Source organism: Salvia miltiorrhiza, chromosome 1, assembly GCF_028751815.1.
Source record: "Salvia miltiorrhiza cultivar Shanhuang (shh) chromosome 1, IMPLAD_Smil_shh, whole genome shotgun sequence".
NCBI classification, from domain to species: Eukaryota; Viridiplantae; Streptophyta; class Magnoliopsida; order Lamiales; family Lamiaceae; genus Salvia; species Salvia miltiorrhiza.
In genome coordinates, this window is record NC_080387.1 from 62,163,676 (window position 1) to 62,177,553 (window position 13,878).

Below are 13,878 nucleotides of genomic sequence, written 5' to 3' on the forward strand. Positions count from 1 at the left end.
ATCTAAAGAAAACATAAAAACATTCTAACCTATGTCAAAGACTCAAAAGTGACGCACACAGTAGAAAAAAATCAGAAAATAACGTCTCTCTCTCCTAGCAATTGCAAAGCAATAATTTCTCCTATTGTGGCTGTGGAGAATTGAACTTCCAATTTATTTACTTATTCTCGTCTCATATTATTCAAGGTATGTAAATTCAAGAACCCTAAATTAGAATTCATATTAAAATTAAGTTTATTTTTGTTGAATTTTACTGATGAAATTGAAACTTGAAATAGAGGTAGAAGAATTTCTTATCTTTTATTTGAAACTCACCTGTAAATTGCAATTAATATTTTAAATATATAAAAATAAATGTAATGAAATTCTTAATGTTTTTTTTATATCTTGCAGTTCTTCAATAATTTAAATGGAGCATCAACATATTGCAAAGAAAGGAAAAGGACTTATATCATCTTTCTTTAAGAAACGTGATCGTCAAGATACTCAAGACAATGGAGATAGCTTGGAACCTTCAAATTCAACCATGGCCGCTGGAAATCAAACTAATCAATCTCATTCACTTGAATCACCTCCTATGGAGCAAAATTCAGTTACATGTATTGAGCGTGATCCGGGTAAAAGGAAACAATTGTGTGAATATTCTGTTAATGCACGAGATGATATAAGACGTGCATATCTAAAAGCTGGGCCTTATCAACCGAAAATGGAAGCGTATCCTGTTACAAAGTTTGGCACTCAAAATCGTAGCTTTCAGAAGAGATGGTTTGATAAGTTTCATTGGCTGGAGTATTCGCTTTCCACAAATAAGGCATATTGTTTCTATTGCTTTCTTTTCATCAGTGAAGTTAATCTGCCTGGCTCTTCTGCATTAGTCAAGGAAGGATTTGACAATTGGAAAAGAATAAATCAAGGAAAAAATTGTGCATTCCTTACTCATGTTGGTTCTGCAGCTACATCACCACATACTATGTGCTTAAGACGTGCAGAAGATTTGATGAGACCAGTTGGGCATATAGACAAAGTGATGCATTCTCAAACGATTATTGAGAAGGAGAGGAATCGACTGCGCTTGAAGACCTCGATCACAAGCCTCCGATGGCTTGCACTTCAAGGTTGTGCTTTTAGAGGTCATGATGAGTCTTCATCTTCATCGAATCGTGGGAATTTTATTGAATTGGTGAAGGCTTTTGCAAATATGAATAAGGAGGTAAATGAAGTTGTTCTTGATAATGCTCCGAAAAATGCCCAATATATTGCTCCAGAAATTCAAAAAGAGCTTTTGAATATTATGGCCAACAGAGTACGTCAAATGATTCGTGAAGAAGTTGGAGATAAATATTTTTGTATTCTTGTTGATGAAGCACAAGATATCTCCAAGCAAGAGCAAATGGCCATTATCTTGAGGTTTGTCAATGATCATGGAATTTTAACTGAACGCTTTTTTGCAATTAAAAGTGTTAGTGACACCACTTCATTAACTTTGAAAAAAGAGATATGTCGTGTTATTTCTCATCATGATCTACATGTTGAGAAAATGAGAGGTCAGGGATATGATGGTGCTAGTAATATGCGTGGTTCATGGAATGGACTTCAGGCTTTATTTCTTAGAGATTGCCCATATGCCTATTATATCCATTGTTTTGCGCATCGACTGCAATTGGCAATAGTTTCTGCAGCTAAAGATATTGGTGTTGTTTGGGAGTTCATTTCTCACTTAGATAATGTTGTTAACATTATAACTTCTTCACCAAAGCGTGTCTCTCAACTACACGCTGCTCAAAGAAATGAAATTCAGAGTTTATTGGCTGCAGAAGAGCTTGTTTCTGGAAGTGGTGCCAATCAAATTGGTAATTTGCAGCGAGCTGGAGCTACTCGTTGGAGTTCACACTATAACTCCGTGAGGAGTTTGATAGGTATGTATCCTGCAACTTGTAAGGTGTTTGAATGTCTCATTGAACATTCTCAAAATGGAAGATCTAAGGCCGAAGTTCAAGGAGTTTACAAAAATATGGCAAGCTTTGAATTTGTATTCACATTACACCTAATGCATAGGATTATGCGAGTTACTGATTCTCTTTGTCAGATTCTTCAAAGAAAAGTTCAAGATATTTTGGCTGCTATTGCTTTTGTCTCTACTACTAAAACTATTCTTCAAGAATTGAGAGAAAGTGGTTGGGAAGAATTTTTCGAAGAAGTTAAGGTCTTTTGCTTGAAGAATGATATTGATGTCCCCGATTTGGGATCTCCATACAAGGTTGGTCGTTCTCGTGGGCAAACTACAATTGAACATCATTATCATTTTGATGTTTTCAATGGAGCAATAGATTACATCTTGATGGAGTTGAATACAAGGTTTAATGATGTGTCAGTTGAATTGCTTTCTCTCAGTGTGGCCTTAGATCCTAAAAATTCTTTTGAATCATTCGACAGTGATAATATTTGCAAGCTTGCAAGGAAATTCTATCCTGAAGATTTCACTGATCAAGATATTGTTTCATTAGAATATGAGTTGAGACATTATAAGCACGATGTGATAGTGATGCAAGAGTTTCAAGTTTCTACACTTGTTGAGTTGAGTCAACTACTTGCTAAGAGCGAAAGGTCGAAGGTCTATGTTATGTTAACTAGATTGATTCATCTCATTTTGACGCTGCCTGTTTCTACTGCTACAACTGAACGGGCATTTTCTGCAATGAAACATGTGAAGACGGCACTTCGTAACAAGATGGGGGATGATTTACTTGAAGATTCATTAATGCTTTATATTGAGAGAGATTTTGTTAAACATATAGATATAGACTCAGTTATTGATGAATTTTATGTATTGAAATCTCGCAGGGCACAACTTATGTGAACATCGAAATATTTTGGTAGTATAAAATTTAATGTGTCGAAATATTTATTCTTCAGCCCACCCCATTATTAAATCCTGGATCCGCCCCTGAGCTCGTACATTTTGTTGGAAAAAGAAAGATGAATAATGTGATTTAAAAGAGTATGATCGACAGGATGGAGCTAAAGCAAATCAACATCTCTACTGAGATGACATAACATAATAGTATGAAATATTGGTGACAGTACACAAGTCGATGCATTTGTGAATAATTTGAGCCGAGCATCCGGTGACTACCAGCTTCTACTGTACGTCCATCTAAAATAAACCCACCATGCAACTTTGGTATCACCACCATTCTCTACTTCCATCGATATCAATCCTAATTCTTCGGACTTCTCTCTCTTTCCAAATCTGCCACAAGAGCTATATATATGTTCCATCGATCTTTGCACTCCCAACAACCTACGGCATGCCACAAGTTTATTGCAGTGTTAACTTCAAGTGTCATTTATAACTTTAAAATAACAATGACAACAACATATTGTTGACGTACTAATGCAACAATCTTTCTTCATTTCCTCAAAAATACCTTGAAGCGCGCTTACTCTTGATTTCTTTCTAATACCTATATATCTTATGGCATCTCGTAATTATTAATAAGTGTGATTTAAGAATAGATTATAAGAATATATCAAGTTTGATTTATTAGTAACAATATATATTGATTTTTTTTATTTTATTTTTTTTGGGGGCGGGGGTGTTTTAAATATTATTGCAAATATAATCATACAATATCCATAAGTTCGGTGAGATATAGCTTTCCAACATCCGTTTGATTAATTGATGGTTGTCGTGTGCTTGGAGATATTATGTACTTTTTATTCAATATGATCATAGGAAATTAAAACATAATGGGACTTCATAATTATATAGCGAGATATAGCAAGAGAAAAAATATGTAATCCTACAAAAAACGAGAGAAGTTGTATAGGAAGTATTTACGTTATCCATTTTTTTTTCTTCTCTTTTTTTGTCCGAGTGGTGAATGGGGAATTTAGATTTCTATTCTGGTCGGTCACTCTTTTAAAAATAATACTAGTAGTTTATTCATTTATAAAAGATCTTTCTATTATTTCTAATTTTATACTCCCTCCGTCCACGAAAGAACTTCATATATATGAGAGAGTGACACAAGTTTTAAGAAAAATGTTATTGAGTGTATTGAAAGTGCATAAAAAGTTATTGAGTGTATTGAGAGTGGTGAAAATGTGTTATAATTAATATTGAGAAATGTGAAAAATGAAAAGTAAGTAATTATAAGTGGTGAGATGTAGTCCAAAAATAAGTAGGAAGCTTTTTTGTGGACGTCCCAAAAAAAAAAGATAAGAAGTTCTTTCATGAACGGAGGGAATATAATTTTACTGTTTATCATCTTTAAAATTTACACATATTTATATATATTGCCTTAATAAATTCATTAATTATCATAATTTTTTGAAATTGTGAATATCTTTCTCTATTCATCAAATATACAATTAGGAAGGAAAGGAGTAATACCAGGAGTAGTATTAAATAATTGGGTAATTACGGGTACTAATATAGTACTAGAGCGAGGAAGATTGTTGAAGTGAGCGAATATAAGAGCATCCGCAGCGCACGGATCGAAGGCAGCCTCGATCCGGGTCGAAGACTTGGCCGCCGCACTGGAGACGCAGCGGGATGCGAGGCCGTGTCTTGGCTAAGCAACGGGGCGAACGACGATTATATATGGTGCGTCCGGAGGACGCGCCCAATAAAAAAAAAATATCGAAATTCGTTTTTTTTAATGACCGTTTCAAATATATTTATATATATATATTTTAAATTTACCGTTGGGGCCAGCTGTCATCATCACCGATTTTTTATTTTTTTTCCCCTTTATCTATATATATCACAACTTAATTCCATTCATTTCATTATCTAAAAATCATCTCCACATCAAAAAATTCTCAACCGGATTTTCGTGCATTTGTTGCACGACAAGCATCCATGCGAGACGCGGAGATGCATGCTCGCCTCACTTTGGACTTGAAGGAGCACATTTGGTCTCGTTTTGGTCCGATTGAGCCCTAAAAAATTATTGTAATTTTTATTTTTTTTATTGTATTTAAATTATGTCTTTAAATTATTGTAATGTAAAATTTTAATTTTAATAAAATATGAATTTTAAAAATAAAAGTGTAGAAATGTGAATTTTATGGAAATGAGGATCTAAGCACCCACCTAAGACACAATGTATTGGAGAGGGGTGTATCTTAGGTGGGGACCACTTCTAAGACACCCCTCTAAAACACTTGCATTGGAGATGCTCTAAGAGCATCCACAGCGCTTGAGGCGAAGCTCGCGTCGATCCGGTGCGCTGGAGACCCGGCCAGTTCCGAGGCCGAGGCGAAGCCTAGACACGGGGCGTTGGCGGAATTCGGCGAAATCGTGCGCTACACGCGCACGGTTTGATTAAAAAAAAAAGTACAAAACCTGGGAATTTTGGAGAAGGAAAGACTTGGAGTGAATTTTTGCTGAATGTTTTGCTGGAAAACAGACGCAGATAGGGGTGGAGGGGAAGGGGGAAAGAAGGGAGTTGGTGGGGAAAGAGAAGAAGAAAAGGGGAGTCGGTGGGGGTGGGGAATTTTGTTTTGTTTTTTTTTTTTTTTTCTTTTAAAATCTTAATTATTTAAATTATGTAATTTTTTTAATATTTAAATTATGTAATTTTTATTTTTATTGCAATGTTTAATTTAAATTTTAATGAAATTTGGAATTTAAAAATAAAAGTGTAGAAATGTGAATTTTGTGGAAATGGAGATTTAAGCACCCACCTAAGACACAATGCATTGGAGAGGGGTGTGTCTTAGGTGGGGCCCCTAAGACACCCCTCTAAGACACCACCATTGTGGATGCTCTAAGGTGTTACTACGAGATAAGATCGGACAAGCATTGCACAACTGAGCCCCACTTAGTTAAAAATTCTCGCGATTGTCATCGTGATTAGCTGTGATCGACGGCTGAAAATGGAGGAAAATTTGTTAACTGGTGACGAGTCGTTGTGGGACCGGATGATGAGCTATCGATGAAAATCCGCGTCAGGCACATGTGATTTGGGGCGGTCGGTAAACTACCTAAACAGTATACTAATTTAATGTCGGCAACGATAATTGCTAATTAATTAGGTTTCATTTTTTAATCTATATATTTAGTATTATTAGTTTTAGATCAATTAATTGTTAATTAGAACTCCACCTCGAACTCTAGGCCTCGAGCTCCAGAGGGACCAGACCTATCCAACCGTTTTTCAAATATATGTGTGTTTCGTATAATTAATTATTAATTTTAGGAGAAATAGCGCCTAAATATAGAATTTTTTAATTTTGTATATAAATTATACACCATTCCTCCCACCCCACTTAACCTACTTTTTTTATACACGATTATTAAAGAGTGTAAAATTATACTGTAAAATATGTATGTCCATATTTATTATAGTGTAAATATAAAGATTGTTGTTTTTTTTTTTTTTTTGCACTGAATATGTTCAGAATATTTTCATCGAATAAATGTTGAAGTGGAAGTTAAAACTATTTATATGACTTAAATAGAAATATTCTTACTAGACGACTTAGTTAAATTAGTAGTGAAACATTACACCATAAAATATGTTCCAAAATTTTAAATTAGTATCGTTTAAAATATTAATTTTTGTAAATTTGAATTTAGAGAGCCGTGAAACGATTCAACGTCGTGATCACGATTCTGAACATTGACGTCGCCATTACCCCTAGATTTTAACAAGTCAATCTCTACATCATTTAAATATTGTAAACGAGTTTACGACAAATTAGTCTGTTTATTTATCGGTCGTCATTTTTCATAACCAAAACACTATTAATTTGTAATCATATGTTTAATGAGCGTCCATTCAGACATACTTATGTATCTGCTAAATGAGCTAAGTTTGATTAGCGAATGACTGATTAGTCATTAATATATAAGCTGAGTAATTGAGACGAGTTTGAACTCGAACACCTTGCAAACTCAATAATCTTAAGCCAAGTAGTACTTTAGTGTAACTGTAAAACATTAAATTAGTCAAGCTGCAACTAAATCATGTCTCACAAATATGTACACTTTATTAAAGCACTCACAATGGTTACACGATAGCCCTATCGTGTAAATGTGCTATCGTGTAACCGTTGCGGGAGAACATTACACGAGGGCTACACGTTCTATCATGTAGCCCTTTAAACCTTTGAAAAAAAAAGAAAAATTTGAATATAATGAATTTTAACTAAAAATATCATGTAAGCTATCATGTAACCCAATGCAGCCTCTTTACACCATGTGGTCCCCACATCATAAAGTAGGCTATCATGTAAGTTATCATGTAACCCCATTGCGGATGCTCTTAGATAAAACTTAAGAACCAAATTAAATCGTAATTAAATTAGATTGTGTGGACATAATTAATCTAGAAAATGAATTCGAAATAATTTACAACTTCATATTTTGCATAAAGTAATGATTTATATGTACAAGATATATATACTTAATTACAATTTCATACACTATACTTAATTACATGAGTTAATTAGTGGTATGAACAAGATATACATCGGTTATGAGAAATTATCACATGAGTGAACTGAAATTCGCAAAAAGACTAGGAATAAATTATTAATTATAACTACTGAATTATAAATGGATCAATGATGATTATTAGCACTTAGTTTTTATTAAAAATATAATTCTCATTTGATATCCATACTATATATACACAGAGAGAAAGAGAGTAGGATCATACAAGACCTAAACAACAAGCATGAGGTAATAAGATAAATATATGTAGGGCTGTAAAATCGAGTTGCGGGTATCGGGTATACCCTCACCCGTCCCGATACCCGCGCGGGTATCGGGTACCCGATACCCGCAAATTTAAAGAGGAGGTCGGGTGCGGGTATCATATCCTCAAAAATCGCGGGTAGAGGGCGCGGATACCCGCAAATAATATTAAAAAATTAAAATTAAATAATTTTATTTAGGAATTAACTCCCCAAAACTCCAAGCCCTAATTTTATTTCGTGACTTTCTACACTATTAATTTCATTTTGAAACTACCTCTAGTACTATTACTTTATTATTGACTTTGTATTTATTAGACTGTTGGATTGATCTTTGATTTAGCGTTTGAACTTGAATTTTGATCGTTGTGCTTGTTTGTCAGCTGTTTATTTATTATTTATTCGTCACAGGTTTTATGGATAATCGATGAAATAGAAAGGATATTTTCAAATTTTTTTGTGAAATGTGGGACAAAATACCCTATTGCGGGACAAAATACCCTCCCGCGGGACCAAATACCCGCAAAATTACAATAAAAAAAATACGGGACTGTGAGGGTACCCTCATACCCGCCGCGGGTATCCGCTGCAGGTATTCGGGTACCCGCAGCATGCAGGAGGGTCGGGTGAGGATGGAGTTTTGGACGATTTTTGTCCCGCGGGTACCCGCATTTTGCGGGTTTACAGTTGACCATAAATCGGTGTTAATACTACATTAAGTGATTAAAATTCCAAGAAAAACTCAATGTGAACAAAAAATATAAGCTTGCAAATAAACTATCGTTTTATTTATTTTTCTCAAGAATTGCATAGTTGAAAATGACAACTACTCTAAGCTTGAATAATAAGCTTCCACTTGTTGACAGATCCTCCAATCCCGAATGACTGGATAAGTGTAGTTGATGATATAGAATCATACATATATATTGGTGTTGTATCCACATGCACCAGATAATGTCATGTGTCGAAATAAATAATATAGTATTTCTTATAATCATGTAATCATTCAAAAACTCAATCTAATACTCCCTAGAGAGTCGTAGAGTTGAGCCGGCCCGAACTCTGTCCAGATTGGGCCATGCTTTACGATGTCCAAAATAATATTGGGCTGGGCCGACCACCATCATTTCAGAATGTCAAAGACTCAATGGCACCAGCTCCTTAATTAATCCTGTTTAATTAACCCTTTCCGCGTTACCAAATGAAGGAACGTGACAATTCAAGTAGTAATTTTTTTCTAAATATACTTTTTTTAGCATGCAAAAGTGGTTCATAACTTATTTCTTAAATTATGATAGCGCTTTTTTATTAGTGCTATTATTGAAAACTGGCTTTGAGACGTTTGTTTCTAAGCCCACGTTGAATCGAGTGTTTTTAGAGGTTGGAAAATGATTCAATTAGTTGAATTTATTACTTATTATTTAATTTGGAATTTTGGATAATGAGTTAACCATTACCCTTACTTGAGGGTAACTCAATCACCCAATTTGTTACCCCTCAAAATAGAGGAAAAAAAAATAAAATTCCTTACTAATAATTCATTTTCATTATTAAACCAAACACTCAATATAAATAATGGTTATTGTTATCATTTCACTCCTTTATTTAATTTCATTATCTTTTCATTCCTCGGCTTGAACCAAACGAGCGCTAATTGAATAACTATCTTCATACGGTCAATGTTTAGATATTGAACTTTTTGTTACAGTGTAATTATACATCAATTTTTATTTTTATTTTTTAATAAATTAACAGTATTAAATAAAAAAATTTAAAATCGCATCATAAAAAACTCGAACTCAAGATCTTTGACAATACACATTAATTCTTTACCGTTTGCCCAACAAACACAAACACGATTATACATCAAATGGGGGGTGTATTCGTTGTGGAATTTGATGGATTTCTATGGATTTTAAAAGTCTGGGTGTATTCGTTCAAGACTTTTAAACGTCTGTAGAAATCTGGGTGTATTCGTTCAAGACTTTTAAAAGTCCATATAAATTTGGGTGTATTCGTTCAAGACTTTTTAAAATCCATACAAATCTAGGTGTATTCGTTATTCCATTGACTTAAAATCCGGAATGACTTTCATGGATTTCATCCAAAAAATACACACGACGAAATCCGGCCAAGAACCACGAGAATTGAAATCCATGAAGTTTTAAGCGAGCGCTGAGTTCCAGCGCCCGCGGTCGCTGGGTTCCAGCGGTCGCTGGGAATTTGAGTTCTGATGAACAACGCTGTTTACATTCAGCGGTCGCTGGGAATTGAGTTCTGAATTTCACTTGTTTACATTCAGTGGTAAGACAAGAGATTGGAGCATTTGATACTGACTTAACAAGTGGAAAGATAATTAGTGGTATCAGCAGCCATATGTCCATCATTCAAGACACCATTGGTGAGAAGGTACTAGCTACGTCATCTTTCACAGCTGCAAACAAATGACATATCCTCATGCATAGTGGCACACAGTATGCTCTCAGAAGAGAACTAGGATAAAAACAAAATTGGCTTGATTAAAATAGATGGCATCGTATTAGAATATCCCATAATAAAAAGACTACTAAATTGTAAAAACGCATAGAAAGGACAAAGACTTCATTGTCTGGAACAGGACAATCATTTTCAGGTGATAACCCGCAATCATTTTCAAAGACCAATGTCTGGAACCCAGCGGTCGCTGGAACTCAGCGGTTGCTGGGTTTCCAGCGGGTGCTGGAACTCCGCGGGCGCTGGGTCTCTTCTAGCGGGCGCTGGTTTCATGGAATTCAATTCCAAAATTATCCCGTAAAGTCTTCGAAAATCAGTGAAAATCGGGGTGAAATCCAACCACGAATTCTTTGAAAGTCGTCTGGAATCTACGTGAATTCCATGGAATTTAAATTCCATGGACTTTTTAAAGTTTGTGGAAATCCACAACGAATACACCCCATTAGATTCAGATAAAATTTGTCCGGAAATAAAATCTTTTGCAATGACGTAAACATCCACTCGCATACTTTAGTCAATTACCATGTTACCCCTCGTGTCAAAGTCATTCATGAATCATGCGAAAGCCAGAGATTCAGATCTGAGGTTTTGAGGCAACAATGTCGAAAATCCCAACTCAGGAATGAGGCATCTAGAGAGAGGGTAACGAATGTTTCTCCTCGCCTGTGATTTCCAATACAACCACGATCACCTATTTGTTTTTGCTCACACGGTCATCTGGGTCGGATCCCAGTGCTTGATTGTGTGTGTAACTGAGAAACCGAAATTTTCTTGGCTAGGCGAAGCCTTCAATCCATCAAACGTTTACCCTGGGATTTGAACCTACGACCTTCGATCCAGTTACTGAAGGCTGTGATGATGATCAGCTTCCCCAAGTTGGTACCGGCTTTGAGATGACCCGACCCGTATCTTGGCGGGGCAAACCCGGTGTTTGCAGCCATGGCGTGGCGGCGTCTCCATCTCTCTGTCTGTGCCTCTTCCAGATCTGCTGAGCCTTCTCACCATTTTCAACCAAACAAAACCTGTCGTCTCTGCGCGTTTTACACACATTGCTGGAATCCATCCGGGCAGACCCGTATCTTGGCGGGGCGACCCGGTTGGTATCTGTTTTTTGGTGATCTTTTCCACCTCTGCAGATGCGACCGCCGGTTCTGCAGCCATCTCGGGGCCCACCCGGATCTCGACCCGTATGAAGGTAGTCGGATCCAGATCCGAATCCATCACTACAATTTCTTTGCTTATTTACTTTATAAATTGCAAATTAACGTGCTTAATCATTTTCATTGTATGACAGGAAATCGGCATTGGATATGTTATGATTTCTTGATCCAATTACGATGCAAATAATAATAATAGTAATAATTATTATTCGATTTTCGTCTGCGAGATTTGTGAAGAAGAGGGGCTATGACGATAGTTTCGGGTGTTAAAAAGCCCGACCCATTTCTTGGCAGGGCAGCCCGGATGGCATGTTGTATGCAACCGGTGATATTGCAGTCATGTCCTGTTTGCACATTTCCATATCCGAGCCTCCAATTTTTAATTTTTTTATAGATTGGGAATTTAACAAATTACTATGGGGCAAAATTTAAAGTGCCCTTTCTCTTATGAATAATTTGAAAAATGCCCACCCTTATCATGCAAAGCACTACATGCCCTAAATAAGTGAAGAACCGAAAATACCCTTTGAATGTGATGGATGTGCATTGTTTTCCGCAAAAGTTCTTACACATCTATGACAAAAGTTGTTAAAGTGTAAGAAAAACATCAATTCATCAATTTAAACATTGAAATCGGTCAAATATGTGTTGGAACATGTGAAATACTGACAGAGAAAATAATATTTATTTATTTTTGAATTAAAATCGAAGGTTTTACAAGTAAATCGTAGGCTAATTAATCAATGGAAAATAAATATTAAAAATTAACACAATCGATATTAGCACTCAAAACACACATTGGAAAAAAAAAAAAAAACAAGCGTCCGACCGGGAAAAACAAGTGTTCGACCGGACACATATATGTTCCGGTCGGATAGATGTTTTTTTGGTTCCTATGTGTGTTTTGAGTGCTAATATGGATTGTGTTAATTTTTTGTATTTATATTCCATCGATTAATTAGCCTTCAATTAAGGGACATAATTTTTTTCAGTACAAATAACTACAATTTAATCAATACCAACCAATTTAATTAAACTGCAATATAATACTAAATTCAGTAAAATTCAGTAATATTAAACTGCAATTAAATTCCGCAAAATATTAAAATTCAATAATTCAGTAAAATACTAAAATTCGAGAAAAATAGTCAAATTCAGTAAAATATTAAAATAGTAATTCAGTAAATTCAGTAATATTAAACTGCAATTAAATTCAGTAAAATTCAGCAATTTAATATTAAATTCAGTAAAATTCGAGTAATTCAGCAATTTAATATTAAATTCAGTAAAAATTCAGTAAAATATTAAACTGCAATTAATACCAAGCAATTTAATTAAATTCAGTAAAATATTAAAAAACTGAAATTTAATTAATACCAAGAAATAACAGTTTCATTAATTAATAATTCAACAATTATAATTAAATTAAATTCAGTAAAATAGTAATAATTAACGTAAACATACAGATAGACTGAAAAAAGTATTTTATACCTAAATAACAACTATCCGGCCGGCGAAGTGTCCGGTAAAATGAATCTGGCCGGGTACATTTCAGATTGAAACTGTCCCGGCCGGACTCATTATTCCGGGCATAGTGCCGGCCGGGTAGTTGTTCTATCGGCATAAAATACTTTAATTTATTAAATCGCACAAAGCCCACATACACAATGCAATTATAATTACTTAAACAAATATTTCAGATTGAAACAAATTCAGTAATACCCAGCAAAACTCGCAATAATAATTACTTAACCAAATATAATTAAATTAAATTCAGTAAATTACTAACTGATTAATATAAACATACAAATAATTAAAATGGAATATTTTATGCTAAAAAACGATCGGTCCGGCCGGTGAAGTTCCCGGAAAAATCAATCCGGCAGTATATTTCATTTAAATAATGAATTCGGCCGGACCGATTTATCCGGCCACTTCACCGGCCGGACCGATCGGTTTTTAGCATAAATTATTCTATTCTATTCAATTTCATGAAAATTAAAAATAAAAATCTGTGAAGAAGATGCCATTGATGAGTACGACGTGCTTCAATATTTTGAACTCTCTCGGTGGGTAAAAAAAAGTGAAGAAGCCGATATGTGTGGTGAGTAAAAAACCCTAGTGAAGGAAGGTAAATATAGTGGTGTTAAAAGCTTCGAAAAAAATGTGATTGAAGCCGATTGTATCGGCTTTATGTCTATCAAAAGAGAATCAAATTTTTTAGAAAGATATTTTTGACCTTTATGTATCGGTTGTTGCAAAATTCACTTGGTAACATGCATGATTTTTTTGGGTAACACGCATGCATTTAATTGGGACGGATTTTGAGTATATATATATATATATATATATATATATATTTTAAATTTAAAGATATGGATTAATTAACACGATATATATAGTGTTATATACTATATATCAACATTCAAGAATAACACAATATATACAAATAATTTCAAAGAATATATGTATTGAAATTAAGATATTAAAGGGAAAAAAATAAAAAATTTAAGAT

At 34.6% G+C, this 13,878-nt stretch overlaps 2 protein-coding genes and 1 long non-coding RNA gene across 4 annotated transcripts in view; 2 read left to right on the forward strand and 1 right to left on the reverse strand.

Moving 5' to 3' along the window:
- Window positions 1–13,878, reverse strand: part of LOC131001622 (H/ACA ribonucleoprotein complex subunit 4) — an 806,367-nt gene that overhangs the window by 692,432 nt on the left and 100,057 nt on the right. The gene's annotated exons all lie outside the window — the stretch shown is intronic.
- Window positions 410–2,857, forward strand: LOC131011208 (uncharacterized). The gene has a single exon (XM_057939000.1). The coding sequence runs from the start codon at window positions 410–412 to the stop codon at window positions 2,855–2,857; it is 2,448 nt and encodes an 815-aa protein (XP_057794983.1).
- Window positions 10,671–11,775, forward strand: LOC131002432 (uncharacterized). The gene is made up of 2 exons (XR_009094291.1): window positions 10,671–11,398; window positions 11,498–11,775. It is a non-coding gene; the product is annotated as an uncharacterized LOC131002432 (long non-coding RNA).

Excerpts from the sequence above, each read along its gene's own strand:
- LOC131011208 (XM_057939000.1), top strand. The coding sequence starts at position 410 with ATGGAGCATCAACATATTGCAAAGAAAGGAAAAGGACTTATATCATCT.